The following is a 13318-nucleotide window of genomic DNA, read 5'->3' as shown; positions in this document are numbered from 1 at the left end:
GTGCTAACATGCTTGTGTCCTGGGTTGGCTTTTGAGTATTAATTTTGTCAAGCAATGACATATTTTGAACTGAACATGACATGATTTTAAAGATGGTCTTTAAACTCCACAGAGCAGGAATTTATACTGATGCTGTCCTTGAAGATTTATAGGGAACTCTCACCTTATTTTTAAGCTTACTCTCTTCTCCCCAACTGTAAGGTGGGGTGGAAAATGTATTTGAGGATATAGGATACAGAGGTTTGGAAACTGACTTGTAGCTTTTGCTTCTTGAACTAGTGAAGCTCAGATGCATTTTGGAGCAGATACATTTGGGTAGATAGACAAGTGGTATTGGCATCTGTTCTGAAGGAGGACAGTGCTCACTCATGCTTCTGGCTAGAAGATGAATGCTGGGTTTGGTTATTTTTTAGGAAGTTGGCAAATTCCAATTCTCTGAATTAAGGAACAGAGGATCCCCCACACCTTTGACTGAGGAGAAAGTTGGGTTCAAGTGCTTGGAAGAGACCATGAAAACACAAAGCACTGAACAATGCATGAAGCTTAAGATGTTTTGTACTCTAAAGCATGATTCAAAATAAACCCTTTTTGGCCATCTAATTTGCTAATGCCTGTTGGCCAAATTTTGAAGTCCTTGATTTCAGTGGGAGTTTTACTTGAATACGACTGCAGGATTGATCTCTTATTCATTTTGTAATGAAAATATCAGCTGTAGAAATGGAGTTCCCTTCTCCCAGTGGTTCGGGAGGCTGTCTGAGAAACACACTTGCCCAAGTTACCTGTAAGCTGTGCAGGCGCTCAGGGAACCTGCTGCGGCTGGGGGAGAGGCGCCGCCCCCCCAACCTAGCCCAGCGCCCAATCAGTCATGGCTGGGGGAGGGGCGGCCTGTGCCCAGGATCTACTGCAGTCGGGGTTGGGGAGCCTATCCCACAACCCCAGCGCTGCTGCGCCTCTCCCCCCCAGCCCATTCCGCACATGTGTGGGGGAAATTAGAGGGAACACTGATGCTAGCCCACTACCATAAGATTCTGGGTGGAAAATTGAGGATATATAAATGGGAGCAACCCCATAACCTGGAAATCATTGTCTGTATTGCATTTGCCTGCTTGTCCACTCTTTTCCTTAGCAGTATGAAAACTTCCTCTGTCTTTAAACAGCATTGTCAGAGAAACCTAAGTGCTGTACAAAGTGTCCACTATTGACCAAGGCCTGATCCTAAGATAATTTGCATGAGCCTTTTGCTAGCTGGCAAGTAGAACAAAGTGAAATACTAACCTTACGATATCTAGTTACAGCAGTGGAAAAGCAGTAATATCCTGAGATACTTAAGAATTCCACAGTGACTGTATGTCGTTAACATTTTTATTGCTTTGCAGTCATTAAGCTCCCAACGGTTAGAAATCTGAAAACAGTATATTAGGGCTATAATGGAAAGCCATAACGTCTCAAAAAGAAAAAGACCATAGACTGAGTGTTTTAGACAGATAGTAAAAATGGAAACCACTAGTGCAATTTTTATCAGGTGTAGGCTTTTAAGAGCCAAGAAGACACATGGCTGCCTCAGACAAAGGGAGTAATCCTAGCAAAGTTATTTTTCCAGTCAGCAAACATTAACAGTCACTCAAAGTCCAAGCAGCTCCATCAATCTGCTCTTGAAGCTCAGAGCCTTTTGAATAACCATTATGTAATTCAGAGTTAGAGGTGTAAATGGAAGTGACAAGCTACTTCACAAAAGAGTTGCTCTTTAAGTGATGGTAAGAAAGAACACAAATTTTAGTTAATGGACGAGAAAAATCAATCTCTCTTCCCCTCCCCAAAACACTCATGACCATCTCCCCTCAAAGCAAATGGATGGAGTTTCATCCTCCCAAACTTACACCTGAGGACTAAAAGGTAAAGCTGTGTTCTAAGAAAACATCTTCCTCTCTATCTAATTCCCCTCCTTCATGCCTCAGCAGGGGTCACAATTCCATCACTTACTCTCTGATCAGCAGAGGCCAACCACAGCAGTACTCTATCTCCCCTTTATCTCTGAAAAGCGGTCTGAAGCAGCATAAAGATCAAGAGCCTGAGGTCACTCCAGCTTAACTCAGGTTTCCTGTCTAGCTGCACCCAGGTCAGACCATTTGGAAGGCCCCCAGTTACCAGTTTGTTCCCATGTGAGAAGGGGGAACATATTTTCTTTAATTTAAACCAAGATTTTTTTTTTGAAAGATAGTGGGTTCTGCTTTCTTTGTCCTGGCAGCAGTTACATGATGCTGCTGCTTCATGGGTTGTCAGTGAGGAATGAAGCTGAGATTTCCAGCAGCAAAAGCACAGCCCCTCCCACTTGAAATAAAGGCCATTGGCCATATTAGGATTTTACCTTCTGTGGCCTACCCAGTATTAAGTAAAATTCAATAAAACAGAGTGAGCAGAAAACTGTTACTGTAACAGAAGTGACTGAACCTTTGCAGTGAAACAAACAGTTCTTATCCTGTCTCCTTTCTTCATCCTCCCTCCATGTTCCCCCTTTATCAGGTAATTACAAGTTCCCAGCAGAATGTGAATACCTCTAGAAAACGACTTCAAGAAGATCTTCACCTTCAGAGCTGTGGTGCTCTAAGTTCTCCAGTTGCCTTCTTACGCAGGTCCCACATAACTCGCAGTTTAGAGCGGGACAGGCCACACAGTTTGATTGGAGTTTGCCGGGAGACCATCCTTTGATAACAGCTTACAGGTATGCAGAAAAGCTGATTCCAGCAACGAGAAGAGTCCAGCACACAGAGAAATGCAAATAATGGATGGCTTAGAAAGGAAAAAAAGTGTCTTCCTTTTGGAATTCCACTTTCTATTTAACAGTAGAAGAACACCACTCTTTTTCTGAATGTAAATTTTTGAGCCCTGCAGTTTGCAAAATGTAAAGGGTTATTATTAAACTGGTAACAAATGTTTTCCCAAACAGACACGCATTGATTTGGAAGTATTGATAGAGATGCTGCTGCCCTGCAGCATTTGTTGAAAACCATCACCAAGAGACCTTTTGTACAACTTACGAGTTGCATTTATTTAATGTACTCAACGGGTTTTAACTATCATCAGTGTTTTAATAAAAAGTATTTCTGGACTTTCTTCTGCACAAACTGATTTGGTTAGAAATATAAAGAGTCGCTCTTATTATAGGAGCATACCTGCTTTCGCTGGTCCCTTTCTTTCCATATCTAAGTGTACATAGATTTCATGATGGTAAGCTCATTGTTATCTTCTGCTAGAGCTGTTTTGTTTCTCAAATGCCCCTGGCCCTTTTAATTCTAGTAAAGGCTGCACAGTGATTTATTTTTTGTTTTCTTCTGAATGCTCATGACTTTGATTGTTTGGGAGATGCCGTTATAAATTGAGGTCTAAATTCGCTGCAAATTATGTCCAGCAGGTGCACTATGGATGAAGCCATTGCACTGTTAGAATTGCCTAAAAGCTGACTTCCATAACCTTTCGTGGAGAACCACTGAGCTGAATCCAGACAGAGCTACCTGGGGGCAGGGATGGGGGAGGGGGGCTGCTGAGCCAAGTTTGAGTGAGTGGCATTGCATCATGGGAAGTGACTCCCCCATCCTGGCCAGGCTCAGACCCTATCATTGCCACCCTGTCATCATCATCTGGTGGGTCTGAAGCCACCCAGAGCTAGGAGTAGGGTTGTGGATACCATTCCCACCAGTAGAGGGGCCAGAGCTCCCCTTTCCCTGTGAGGAGGGCAGCCACCCCACTGGCCTGGACCCTTGCTGACCCCCATTCCCTCCCATCTTAAACTCTTTAGACTTCATGGTAATTTTGGAAGGGAGGGGGGCTGAGTTTCAGATTTTGCCCTGGGCCCTGAAAAACCTCTTTAAAACCCTTAATCTAGATATATCGTTGTCATCCCATTGGGCCCTCATCTTGCTCTGATTTGGTTTAGTCCATTTGTTAGCATGAAACATTTTATTACTACAATTTTCTTCTAGTAGTTGTTCTACATTAAAAATTGGTGTAAAAATCCCAGCTAATGCCAAATGGTGCCTGCCAAGTCTTTGAGAACAAAGCAATGCAAGCTACAACTCAGCAAAGGGCATGAACAGTGTTCTCATAAGGAATCCAATCTAATGTGCAAAATTATAAACATATCTCTGGGGTTTAATTGCTTGGCTGTTTTCATCTGTGTCACTCTGAACTTGGCAGACAATCTGTGGAAAGGTCACAAGGGTGTGTAACTGGAGATGGGTAGCTTTAGTTCAGAATGTGTGTTTGTCAATCATCAATACTGCTGTATTTTAAGTTGATGCTGCTTCAACTACATTCATATGAAGCTACAGTGACATCCAGTGGCAAAAAGGTAGGGTAATTGCAAGCATCCATTCACTATACATTCTGCAGAAATACCACCTACTATTGTTCTGACTTCAAGGCAGCAGATGGATTCCAACTACCTGATTCTTTGCAACTGCACTTAGATGAAGAATTAAATTTCCAGTAAGATTTTTGAATTCTGTAAACTTACTAACAGAATAAACAAGATAAGCAAGTTGTCTTTATTACTCCAGATTTATTAGTGAGACTAGGGTTAATTCTTTCCTAAGGTCAGTTGCATGCAACATCTATGTTACTCCTTGAAATACAGTAATTCTAAAGCTTCAGTTACTGCAGGGTAAAGCTTCTAAAGTCACAGTGTATTTTCTTCAAGGCCTTGTCATCCTGTCTCTCCCTCCCCCCGACCCTAAAATCAAGACAAAGTTACATTAATGAACAATTTCTCATAATGAATACAACTTTACTACTACTTCTTTTATCTATACACAGTCTAATAGTGCGGATGGTGCTAGTTCCTCCTCACTCGCCGGAAACAAACATTCAGAACAATGCCTCAGAAATAAGAATGTTTTTATAGAAGACTAAGGACGGCTCTCCCATTTTGAGCAAATGTAAATAAAAGGGTAATAAAAATAGTACACAAACCATGGAACACATTTAAGTATCAGAAAAGTAGTTCTGTTAAACCATGAAAATTAAAAATAAATGTAAATAAATATTTTAATTTTGTGGCATTTATTCTTTATTTAGCATCAGAAACACTTTCCTGTTCTTTTGTTATACACTTACATTCACACCTTGCCATACTTACCATTATGACAAATGTAACTACACCAAATACTACCACGGTTTTACTTTACATTAGAATCTAATAGCACACATTCCTAATCACTGAAATTTTAAAATGCCATCTGCCCTGGATCAGCTTTCAAATTACGCAGTTCGCTGTGGAGGGACCATTACATGGGACTTGGATTTTTTTTTTTTCTTGAGGCTGCTGTTCAGTTGCTTATCTTTGCAGTAAATGTTCTGCCGACTCATTATCAAACATGACAGACAGATGTACACCATGCCACATGAAGATTACAAATAAATATGGTTAAAGAGTTTAGAAGATGTTGCAAAATACTATGTCTTACAAAGGTTTTGTGTCAGTGATTACTGTCCGTGATAAAGATGGTTATCACTTTTTGGCAAGGGAGAGACGCTTGGCCATTCAGTTTGTGGAATCTTCAGGTCCTGTTTCAAAGCCTTTCATTCACACAAAATACAAAATTCTTGCTGCTTCTGTGTAGACTTCAACTTTGATGGAATCATTTAGTTCTTTTGTTGAGAGAGACAGCCTCATGTGCTAGATGTACAGGGGTGTCTCTTGGCCAGTCAGAAGCCTGAACATTGCAGCGGGCATAGTCTTCATATGAATCTGTCAATTGATTTACATAAAATATAGTAACAGAATTATCAGTTGAGAATCACTAGGGGCCTGATGCATATATCACTAACTGCATTCATTGACTTCAGGGGAGGTATTCCTGGTTTCTATCTAGAGCTGGGGGTGGGGGGAGGGTCTGTTTTTAAATGACATGATATCAAAATAGCAAAAGCAATTGAAAACCAGCTGCCATTACAGATTTCATCCAACCACCACTGCCCAAGCTAAGGAAATTAGCCAGGAAGAAAGTCTCATGTACATGAAAATTCACCCTTCCTACTCAAATATTGACTGGCACTGGATTTTCCTCTGTCTACCCATCCCTTTACACAAACAGTATCTCTAACGTGGAAAGTGAACCTTTGAACATGCAGTTTAAACTTCACCACCCACTATGTTCTAGTGCATTCAAATGTAGGTAAAGCAAGTTCCCTCACCCCCATTCCCACTAAATCAGCAATTTACAAGAAGTATCATTTTCAATCCTGTTAGCAAGGGTGATTGGGCTCTGATAGGAGTAAAGGTGTCAAATAATCAAAGGAAGCATCTGGCAATTACACTGGTAAATACTCAGTAGGAAGAGTGGGAGGTAAGCAGAGATTTCATTAAACATTGTTAAAAGACATGGCATTGCATGAACAAATTATAACAAACTTTTTTGCAGGTATAAGAAACAACAAACCTATCAACTGTAGCAAAATAAGCACAGATGGACCTGCCACTTTGGATTTTACACCAGGAGGCGTATTGCTGCAATACAAGCTGCAAGGAACCAAGCGTGATTTTAGACAGCAGTGAACATTTAAAATAATGATAATCTGCACTTGTCAGACTATTTTAAAAAAATCAGATACTGCACAGTCAGGCCATAGCCTTTTATAAATGTACAATTACTTAGGACAGCTTAAACTCTAGCTGCAGTAGTCCAAAAATCATAAATTACCTGGGCTATGTTTTTAACTTCTATAGCCTTCCATTTAACGATTTTTATATACACAGATTTTTTTCGCATTAAAACTACACAATGAAAAATAAGAAAATAAATAATAAAGGCCCACTACTCTGAGTTAGTGATAATCATTTCACCACTAGAAGTAGGAGCTATGCCAATTCATAAGGGGTGAACTTCTGCCACATACAGCCCTCACCATCCAGTGCTTAAACACTCCTTTAGGGGGTGGGCCTTGGTGGGGAGTAGAGGGAGTTCTCTGTACTAGCTCACCCTAACCAGAGCGTGGAAGGAGCACTGGCTACTGGCTCTGTAGTAATGTGGATGCAGCTATGGCAGTCCACAGGGCTGTGTGGTGTATGAATTCCATCTCACCATCCTTGTGGTGTTCCCTGCACAAATCCAGTTAACTACGGCTTTGTGAAGGGAGAGTTGGGCTAACTTGCTGGTCAGTATTTCCATGGCATAAGCATAGTGATGCTACCTGAAATTCAAAAGGGACTAGAAGGCATGTCACCAACACACATCTCATTTATCAGTCACTAGTTTTGCTAAACATGGTGAGGAACAGAGACATGTTTTCCTCTCCTACCCCATTCCCTAATCAGAGTCAGAGAATCTCAGCTAAAATGAAAGGATTAAAATATTAGTCAGTCTTAATCTCTCGCCTCTCTGGCAATCAATTCATTTTATGACTGGAAAATCTAAAACAGAGATTTTTTCATAGCTCTTGGCTATAAAATGCTTGACTGATATTTCTTCACCTACCTGAATGGTTGATGACTGACAGCAGCTTCAAATGTCAGAACCAGTCAGGAAAATCTTTCTAGAAAACTAATGGTAAAATCCAGATAATGTAGCCACAAGTGCTTTACTTTTATGGTTTCATTGTGGGGAGGAGGGGTGTTAATACAGTGTTAGCACCAGATTGTTTTCAACAGCAGGAGCCAAAGTATGTAGAGAGAGATTCTCACTCACGTGTTTCAATACTTTGATAAAATATTTTAAATTCAGACAATTCTTACCTCTCCCACTGAGTTAGACAAGGCTTGTACTATCTTCTCGTGAGCAGTGGCCACAACACTTTGCCCGTTGATCTCAATAATGCGATGTCCTACTCGGACCCCTCCCCGTTCAGCTATTCCACCTCGCATCAAGCTGCAAATCTGGCAGGCAAAGTCAGAGTTGAATTAAGTTAACAGTTGTGAAGCTGTAGCAGGTCACTCGCAACCGGGTAGGCGGACAGGTTCGCTCTGCACTAAAGAGAGCCGGGTGGCTGTGGTGGATCTGGCTAGCCTTCTAAGGACGTGCCACTATAGCCACACTATTTTCAACATGTTAGCTCATGTCCATCTACCTGGGCTTAAAATAGCTGCACTATCACCATGGAAATGAAGTTTCAGGCCTGTGCAAAAAATAAATAAATAAATACATAAATAAAAAAGGCAGGGGAGGAATGGAACCTTATGAACAATAGTTCAATAGCTGGTATCTCAAAGCAGACCAAACAGGGAGGGGGGAAAAACAAAATAATATGTTCCTTTCATCCACACATATGTACACTCCAAATTAAACCTTAACCCAGATTTTTGTTTATACCACAAATTAATCCTTCCAAAAGTACATGGTATTTAAATGTGTCTATAGCAGCAACTAAGTAATGAATGAGAAACTGCTAACTGCTACAACATCCAAGCAGTATGATAAGCTGAAATGACATTTTGTTGAGTGTGTTTCCTGTGAGAGCCCCAACTATTGCTGAGGTGCCAGTTGTAGCATATAATTAATTCAAGTGTTGCCGTGGGAATTTCTTTAAAACTACCACAGGGATATAAAAATAATCCTTGCACCACATCAGCTCCATCTCCAGTAGGAAAACTCCCTCAATCAACAGTATGTGACTTTATCACAAATCAGACTGCATTATATTTAAAATGTGTTTTTCTCCATGTAGTCCAAGATCATGGAGAGTGATTCAACTTAAATAGAAGGCTCCAGGGAGGCCACCTGGCATCTTCCACAACAGAACAGGTACAGCCAGGGCATAGTCCAGAAAAAAACATACTTTAGGACTGTGCTTTCTACCTTAGTGGTTCTCACCCAGGGGGGTATGCAGAGGTCTTCCAGGAGGTACAGCAACTCATCTAGATATTTCCCTAGTTTACAACAGGCTACCTGAAAAGCACTAGTGAAGTCAGAAAAAACTAAAATTTTATACAGACAATGACTTGTTTGATTTATTTTAGAATTATATGGTAAAAATGAGAAATGTAAGCAATTTTTCAGTACTAGTGTGCTGGGACACTTTTGTATTTTTATGTCTGATTTTGTAAGCAAGTACTTTTTAAGTGAGGTGAAACTTGGGGGTACACAAGACAAATCAGACTCCTGAAAGGGGTACAGTAGTCTGGAAAGGTTGAGAACCCATGTCCTAGATCACCACTAATGGCAAGAGGATAGCTTGGCATCCTGACAGATTCCATCATTGGACTCCCAAAGGTTGGCAAGTACAGCAGGAATTTTTTGGGTGATGTATATACCTTGCCACTTATGCCACTTAGGACTATGTTCTCATTTACACAGGCCTCTGATGGAAAAAGAAATGCTGACTATTTTATGGAGTTGGTCAAAGCTTTTCAAGTTTCAAAATTTGAAAAAAGGTAGATTTAAAAAAATACCAAAAAATCTCTCTTCTCAAACTTTACTATTTTTAGATTGAGCTACAACATGGCTGTATTCAGTTATCTTTCTTCCTGCTTCAGAACAAAGAGAGGCAACTTTTAAAAAATCTGTCCTAAGTAACCTGCAAGAAACCTTCATTGGAAATTACTTTGTTAGAAGTACAAGAGCTAGTGACCAAGTGTTATTTCTGTCCACTGCATCTCTTATTTTGGTGACCATTTGATATACTTTTTGATTGCAGTTGTCTACAGCCTTTCCTTGCAGAAGGTTGTAGTGTTTTGTTTTTTTTTAATAATGGTGCCATTACTACCTGCAGGACCTTGGCACAGTGCTCTCCTCTTAAAGGGACACTTTGTTCACATTAGATCCAAAATTTAGGATTAGGTAAAAAGCTTTTATAGCAATAGCAACAGAAAAATTACAGTGACTGTTTTTCCCCAACTGGAAACTAACATTACCCCACATTTACAAGACTTTTTACTCAATTCTCCTCTGAATTTTACTCTTTTATTCTGTTACCTTCAACAGAGTTACTGTGAATTTATACCAGTATGAGAACAGGATAAAAAGCTATGGTTAGCATGCAAGAACCATCATGTGAATTAGAAGAACCCAAAAGATAAATGAATTAGAAACTTTCTGTAAACAAAGATGAAACTGACCAATGTCCTGTTCCAAAAAAATCAGAGAAATGCAAAAAAGTAATCAGCTAATAGATATTACAATTTAAATGCTGTTTCAAAAATCAATGTGTTATTAGCAATGTATGTGAAGAAGTTTTTGCTTTTAATATGTATTTAACCTGCCAGTATCCCTTTAAGTCTAAAATGAAATCTTGAACTGAAAAACACAGAACAGGTTTAAAAGGTCACAAAAAAGAAATAAACAGAGCACAAGGGTATAATAATTTAAATGCTGCAGTCCTTAATCAGACAACATTTCCATTGCCACAAAAAGATAGAAAGTCACTCAGTGCTGAATGCAGTGAATCTGCTAAAAAGCACCCATAGCAACCATTTGAATGGAGGAGATTTTTGCCAGTATGAGATTCTAGAGGCCCATTGTTTTAGTGGTGAAATGGTGATTGTGGCAGAGTGGGCTGTTCAGGTCTGGGTCCAACTGTGACTCTATTTGTATTGTATCTTCCATTTTGGATTAGCACATCCATTTTGTGTTATGTGCTAAAATCCTGTCTGACCTTGCCCAAAGCAAGGTTACTATGATATATTGCAGTCAGCTACTATGACCAGGAAAGGTGCTCGATGCCTTGGTGAAAGACAATCTCTAAGAGGCCATCAAGGCAATACACTAGGGCCATTTGAGTCAGATTCTCTCTCAACTGCCAGACCATCCCCATGGAACAATGGACTCTACACAGGAGCCTGGAGTGGGACAGGATACAAGCATGCCTATGGAGCAACTGGCAAAAAGGGACAGAGACTGAATTTAAGGAGGGGTGCTTCTCTGAGGGGGGACCATCCATTGCCACAATGAAGACCAAGTTGGAGAGGGAGAAGGCAGGAGGGACTCTGCTTAGCCTGAAATGTTTGCAAGACCTGATTCACAGAAGGGGTAAGATTAAAGGTGGTGGGAGGCTGCGTTTTGGGACTTCTATTATTGTACAAAGGTCTGTAAATCTGTAGTGTTTTGGTTTTTTTTAAACAATGATGTGACTGCGGTTAAGAAATTACTTTGCTAAGGCTGTGTCCCTTGCTTTCCTGTCATGGGTTTAAACTGGTGAGATTCTGGAGAAGCATGTATAAACAACGGAAGTGTTCAGGAGGTTTGAGGCAGTAGTTCCAGGAGCTGAGTGAGACAGACTGGAGTTCCATGTCTCAATTTAGGAATGGCTCACACAAGAGATCTGAGCTAGGGCGTGTACCTAGGAGACACAGAGCTATGATTAGTGAGTAGACTCATTCTGATGCACTTGACTTAGAAGCCTGTGGGACCCAGCCTTTGGGTCCAGTTACAACAAGAAGAGGACTGAACCAGGCTATAAAATGGATCATTAATTCAGAGTAGAGATCCCTTATGAAGTATTTTGTGATTGTAAACATATGTAACAAAATCCCTTTCACAGTTTGTTCCGGACTGGGAGTGGGAAGGGGGTATGATACAATAGGGATTAGTAAAAGAGATTGGAAATTGTATGATAGGTGCAGTCCTTCAACAGATTTACATTCAGAGGAACTTTGTTTAACTTTGCTTTTTTTTCCAGCTGTTTGTCTTTGTTAACAATCTTGTGAAAAATGCAATACAAAACATGAGAGAGAGAAAAACGGCACATCTGTCAGCTGTCAGAAAATATTTGTTCTGAAATATACTTAAAAGAACAGCTTCCTACTTCATCTCTCTCCCATTTTTATTTTTAGTTTAGATTAGAATGGTCACTCATCAAGACGCCCCTGCAGCAAAGGAATTTAAAAGCAACCCTGTACGGACGTTACACCAGCACTGAAGTTTCAAGTTTCATTAAAGTCAAGAAGAAAAGGCATTTTAACATCCCCTATGTGTCTGTTTCAAAAGGAGCAGCTGGCAGTCTGGCAGGGAGGAAAAGGTCACTGGGGAGGTCAGACAAGATCGTCACAGGTTTGTAGTTTACCTTGGACTCAGCTTAGTTCTCAATATAGTTTCCTGAAAAGGACTCAGCATAGGGGAAACTACAGTCATCTGTATCGTGGAATAGACTTTTGTGGAGTGCCTAGATTGACACTGAAGGAGGCACTGGAGGCACTCAGCACAGGATTAGGAACCCTAGTCTAGACTAGGCCTATCCTCCGAAGTCCAGGTGCTCCAATTATCTCTGCTGCATCCTGCAAAGCTTAGACCTCCAGTACTCTCATTTGTGCAACCCATTAATGTTTGCCTGATTTGCTCTAAAATGAATAAAAATCTGATTATATAACACACACTAACAGGTCATTTGTCCTTTATAGCACATCGTATTTTTCCAGGAAGAATTTTGATTTGCACATATTACTTCAGGGGGAAAAAAATCTTAAAAGATGTTGGGGATGGGAAAGGGAAATTGGTTTTTAAATGGCTTTAGCTACACCTTCTAAGAGTCATGAACATGAAACTAACTGACATCAGCCCACTTTTCAGGGAGATGGAGAGAACTGCACGTATGCCACTAGCGTGCTCTTATTCACGCACACACAATAACTCAGCTAAATTACAATTAATAGAACATGGAAGGGATTATGTCATGCACATGCCCCCCAAAAGAGAATACTGACAGTTTTCCAGAATGGGCTATGGTCTAAATATAGAATTCCCCTATTTAAAAACAAATCTGCTTTGAGCACAAAATCAATCAATCTTGTTCTTGGCTTTTGTGCATATGGACCTGCCCCAACCCTAATTGCCTGTGCACCTCCAGGAAGGACACCTCTCTACCCCAATCATTGCCTTTTACCTGTAAAATAAGTATCCCTTGTGTTTTGTGTCCTGTTCCGTGTGAGTCACATCAGCCCCCTACCAAACCTTCACTCCCACATGCTCCACACCACAAATCCAGCTGGCAGTTCTACTTCACAGATCACGCAGGGAATAAGAACAGAGTGGAGGCTGCCCTTCAAAGCAGTAACTCTGCTTCTGTACCAACAGTTCTCTAGTAATAGCTACTATACTTACACTACCCTGGAGCTATTAATTAATTACCCCACGTGCGTTTCATCCGCCCCACACCACTGGAGACTCAGTTAGCTAACACTTTGCTCTCAAGGCAGGCCTGCCCAGAGCTGGAGAATTGTGATCCTAACCCCAAAGTCTAGCTGCATACCAAGAATATTCAGTTCACTCAGATAAAACAAGATTAATCTTGCTTCTAATATGCCCTTTTTCAGATTCATAAATTCCAAAGACATGCAAAATCCGTATGCCCTGCTTGAAATGGAGTGCAATTTTCTATACTGCATAACTATTTTATT

At 40.6% G+C, this 13318-nt stretch overlaps 2 protein-coding genes and 1 long non-coding RNA gene across 15 annotated transcripts in view; 2 read left to right on the top strand and 1 right to left on the bottom strand.

Moving 5' to 3' along the window:
• The window catches only part of ENTREP2 (endosomal transmembrane epsin interactor 2), a 381215-nt gene extending 376827 nt beyond the window's left edge, over window positions 1-4388 (top strand). For all 4 annotated transcript variants that reach the window (XM_084642441.1, XM_084642439.1, XM_084642440.1 and 1 more), the window contains one exon: window positions 2521-4388. In XM_084642441.1, the coding sequence (XP_084498567.1) occupies window positions 2521-2706 (186 nt within the window). In that variant the 3' untranslated portion in view covers window positions 2707-4388. The remainder of the gene's footprint in view (window positions 1-2520) is intronic.
• A 650-nt stretch (window positions 4389-5038) lies between these two features.
• APBA2 (amyloid beta precursor protein binding family A member 2) overlaps window positions 5039-13318 on the bottom strand; it is a 199098-nt gene continuing 190818 nt past the window's right edge. For all 10 annotated transcript variants that reach the window (XM_084642435.1, XM_084642427.1, XM_084642428.1 and 7 more), the window contains 2 exons: window positions 7727-7867; window positions 5039-5743 (listed from right to left, as the gene is read on the bottom strand). In XM_084642435.1, the coding sequence (XP_084498561.1) occupies window positions 5672-5743; window positions 7727-7867 (213 nt within the window). In that variant the 3' untranslated portion in view covers window positions 5039-5671. The remainder of the gene's footprint in view (window positions 5744-7726; window positions 7868-13318) is intronic.
• On the top strand, window positions 5751-12266 carry LOC311527949. The gene is made up of 4 exons (XR_014713480.1): window positions 5751-6341; window positions 8656-8732; window positions 10730-10955; window positions 11759-12266. It is a non-coding gene; the product is annotated as an uncharacterized lncRNA (long non-coding RNA).

The sequence above is a fragment of the Lepidochelys olivacea genome (assembly GCF_965140295.1).
Source record: "Lepidochelys olivacea isolate rLepOli2 genome assembly, chromosome: 10".
Lineage (NCBI taxonomy): Eukaryota > Metazoa > Chordata > Testudines > Cheloniidae > Lepidochelys > Lepidochelys olivacea.
The sequence above is the reverse complement of the archived record's forward strand: the minus strand, read 5'-3'. Positions and strand labels throughout refer to the sequence as shown.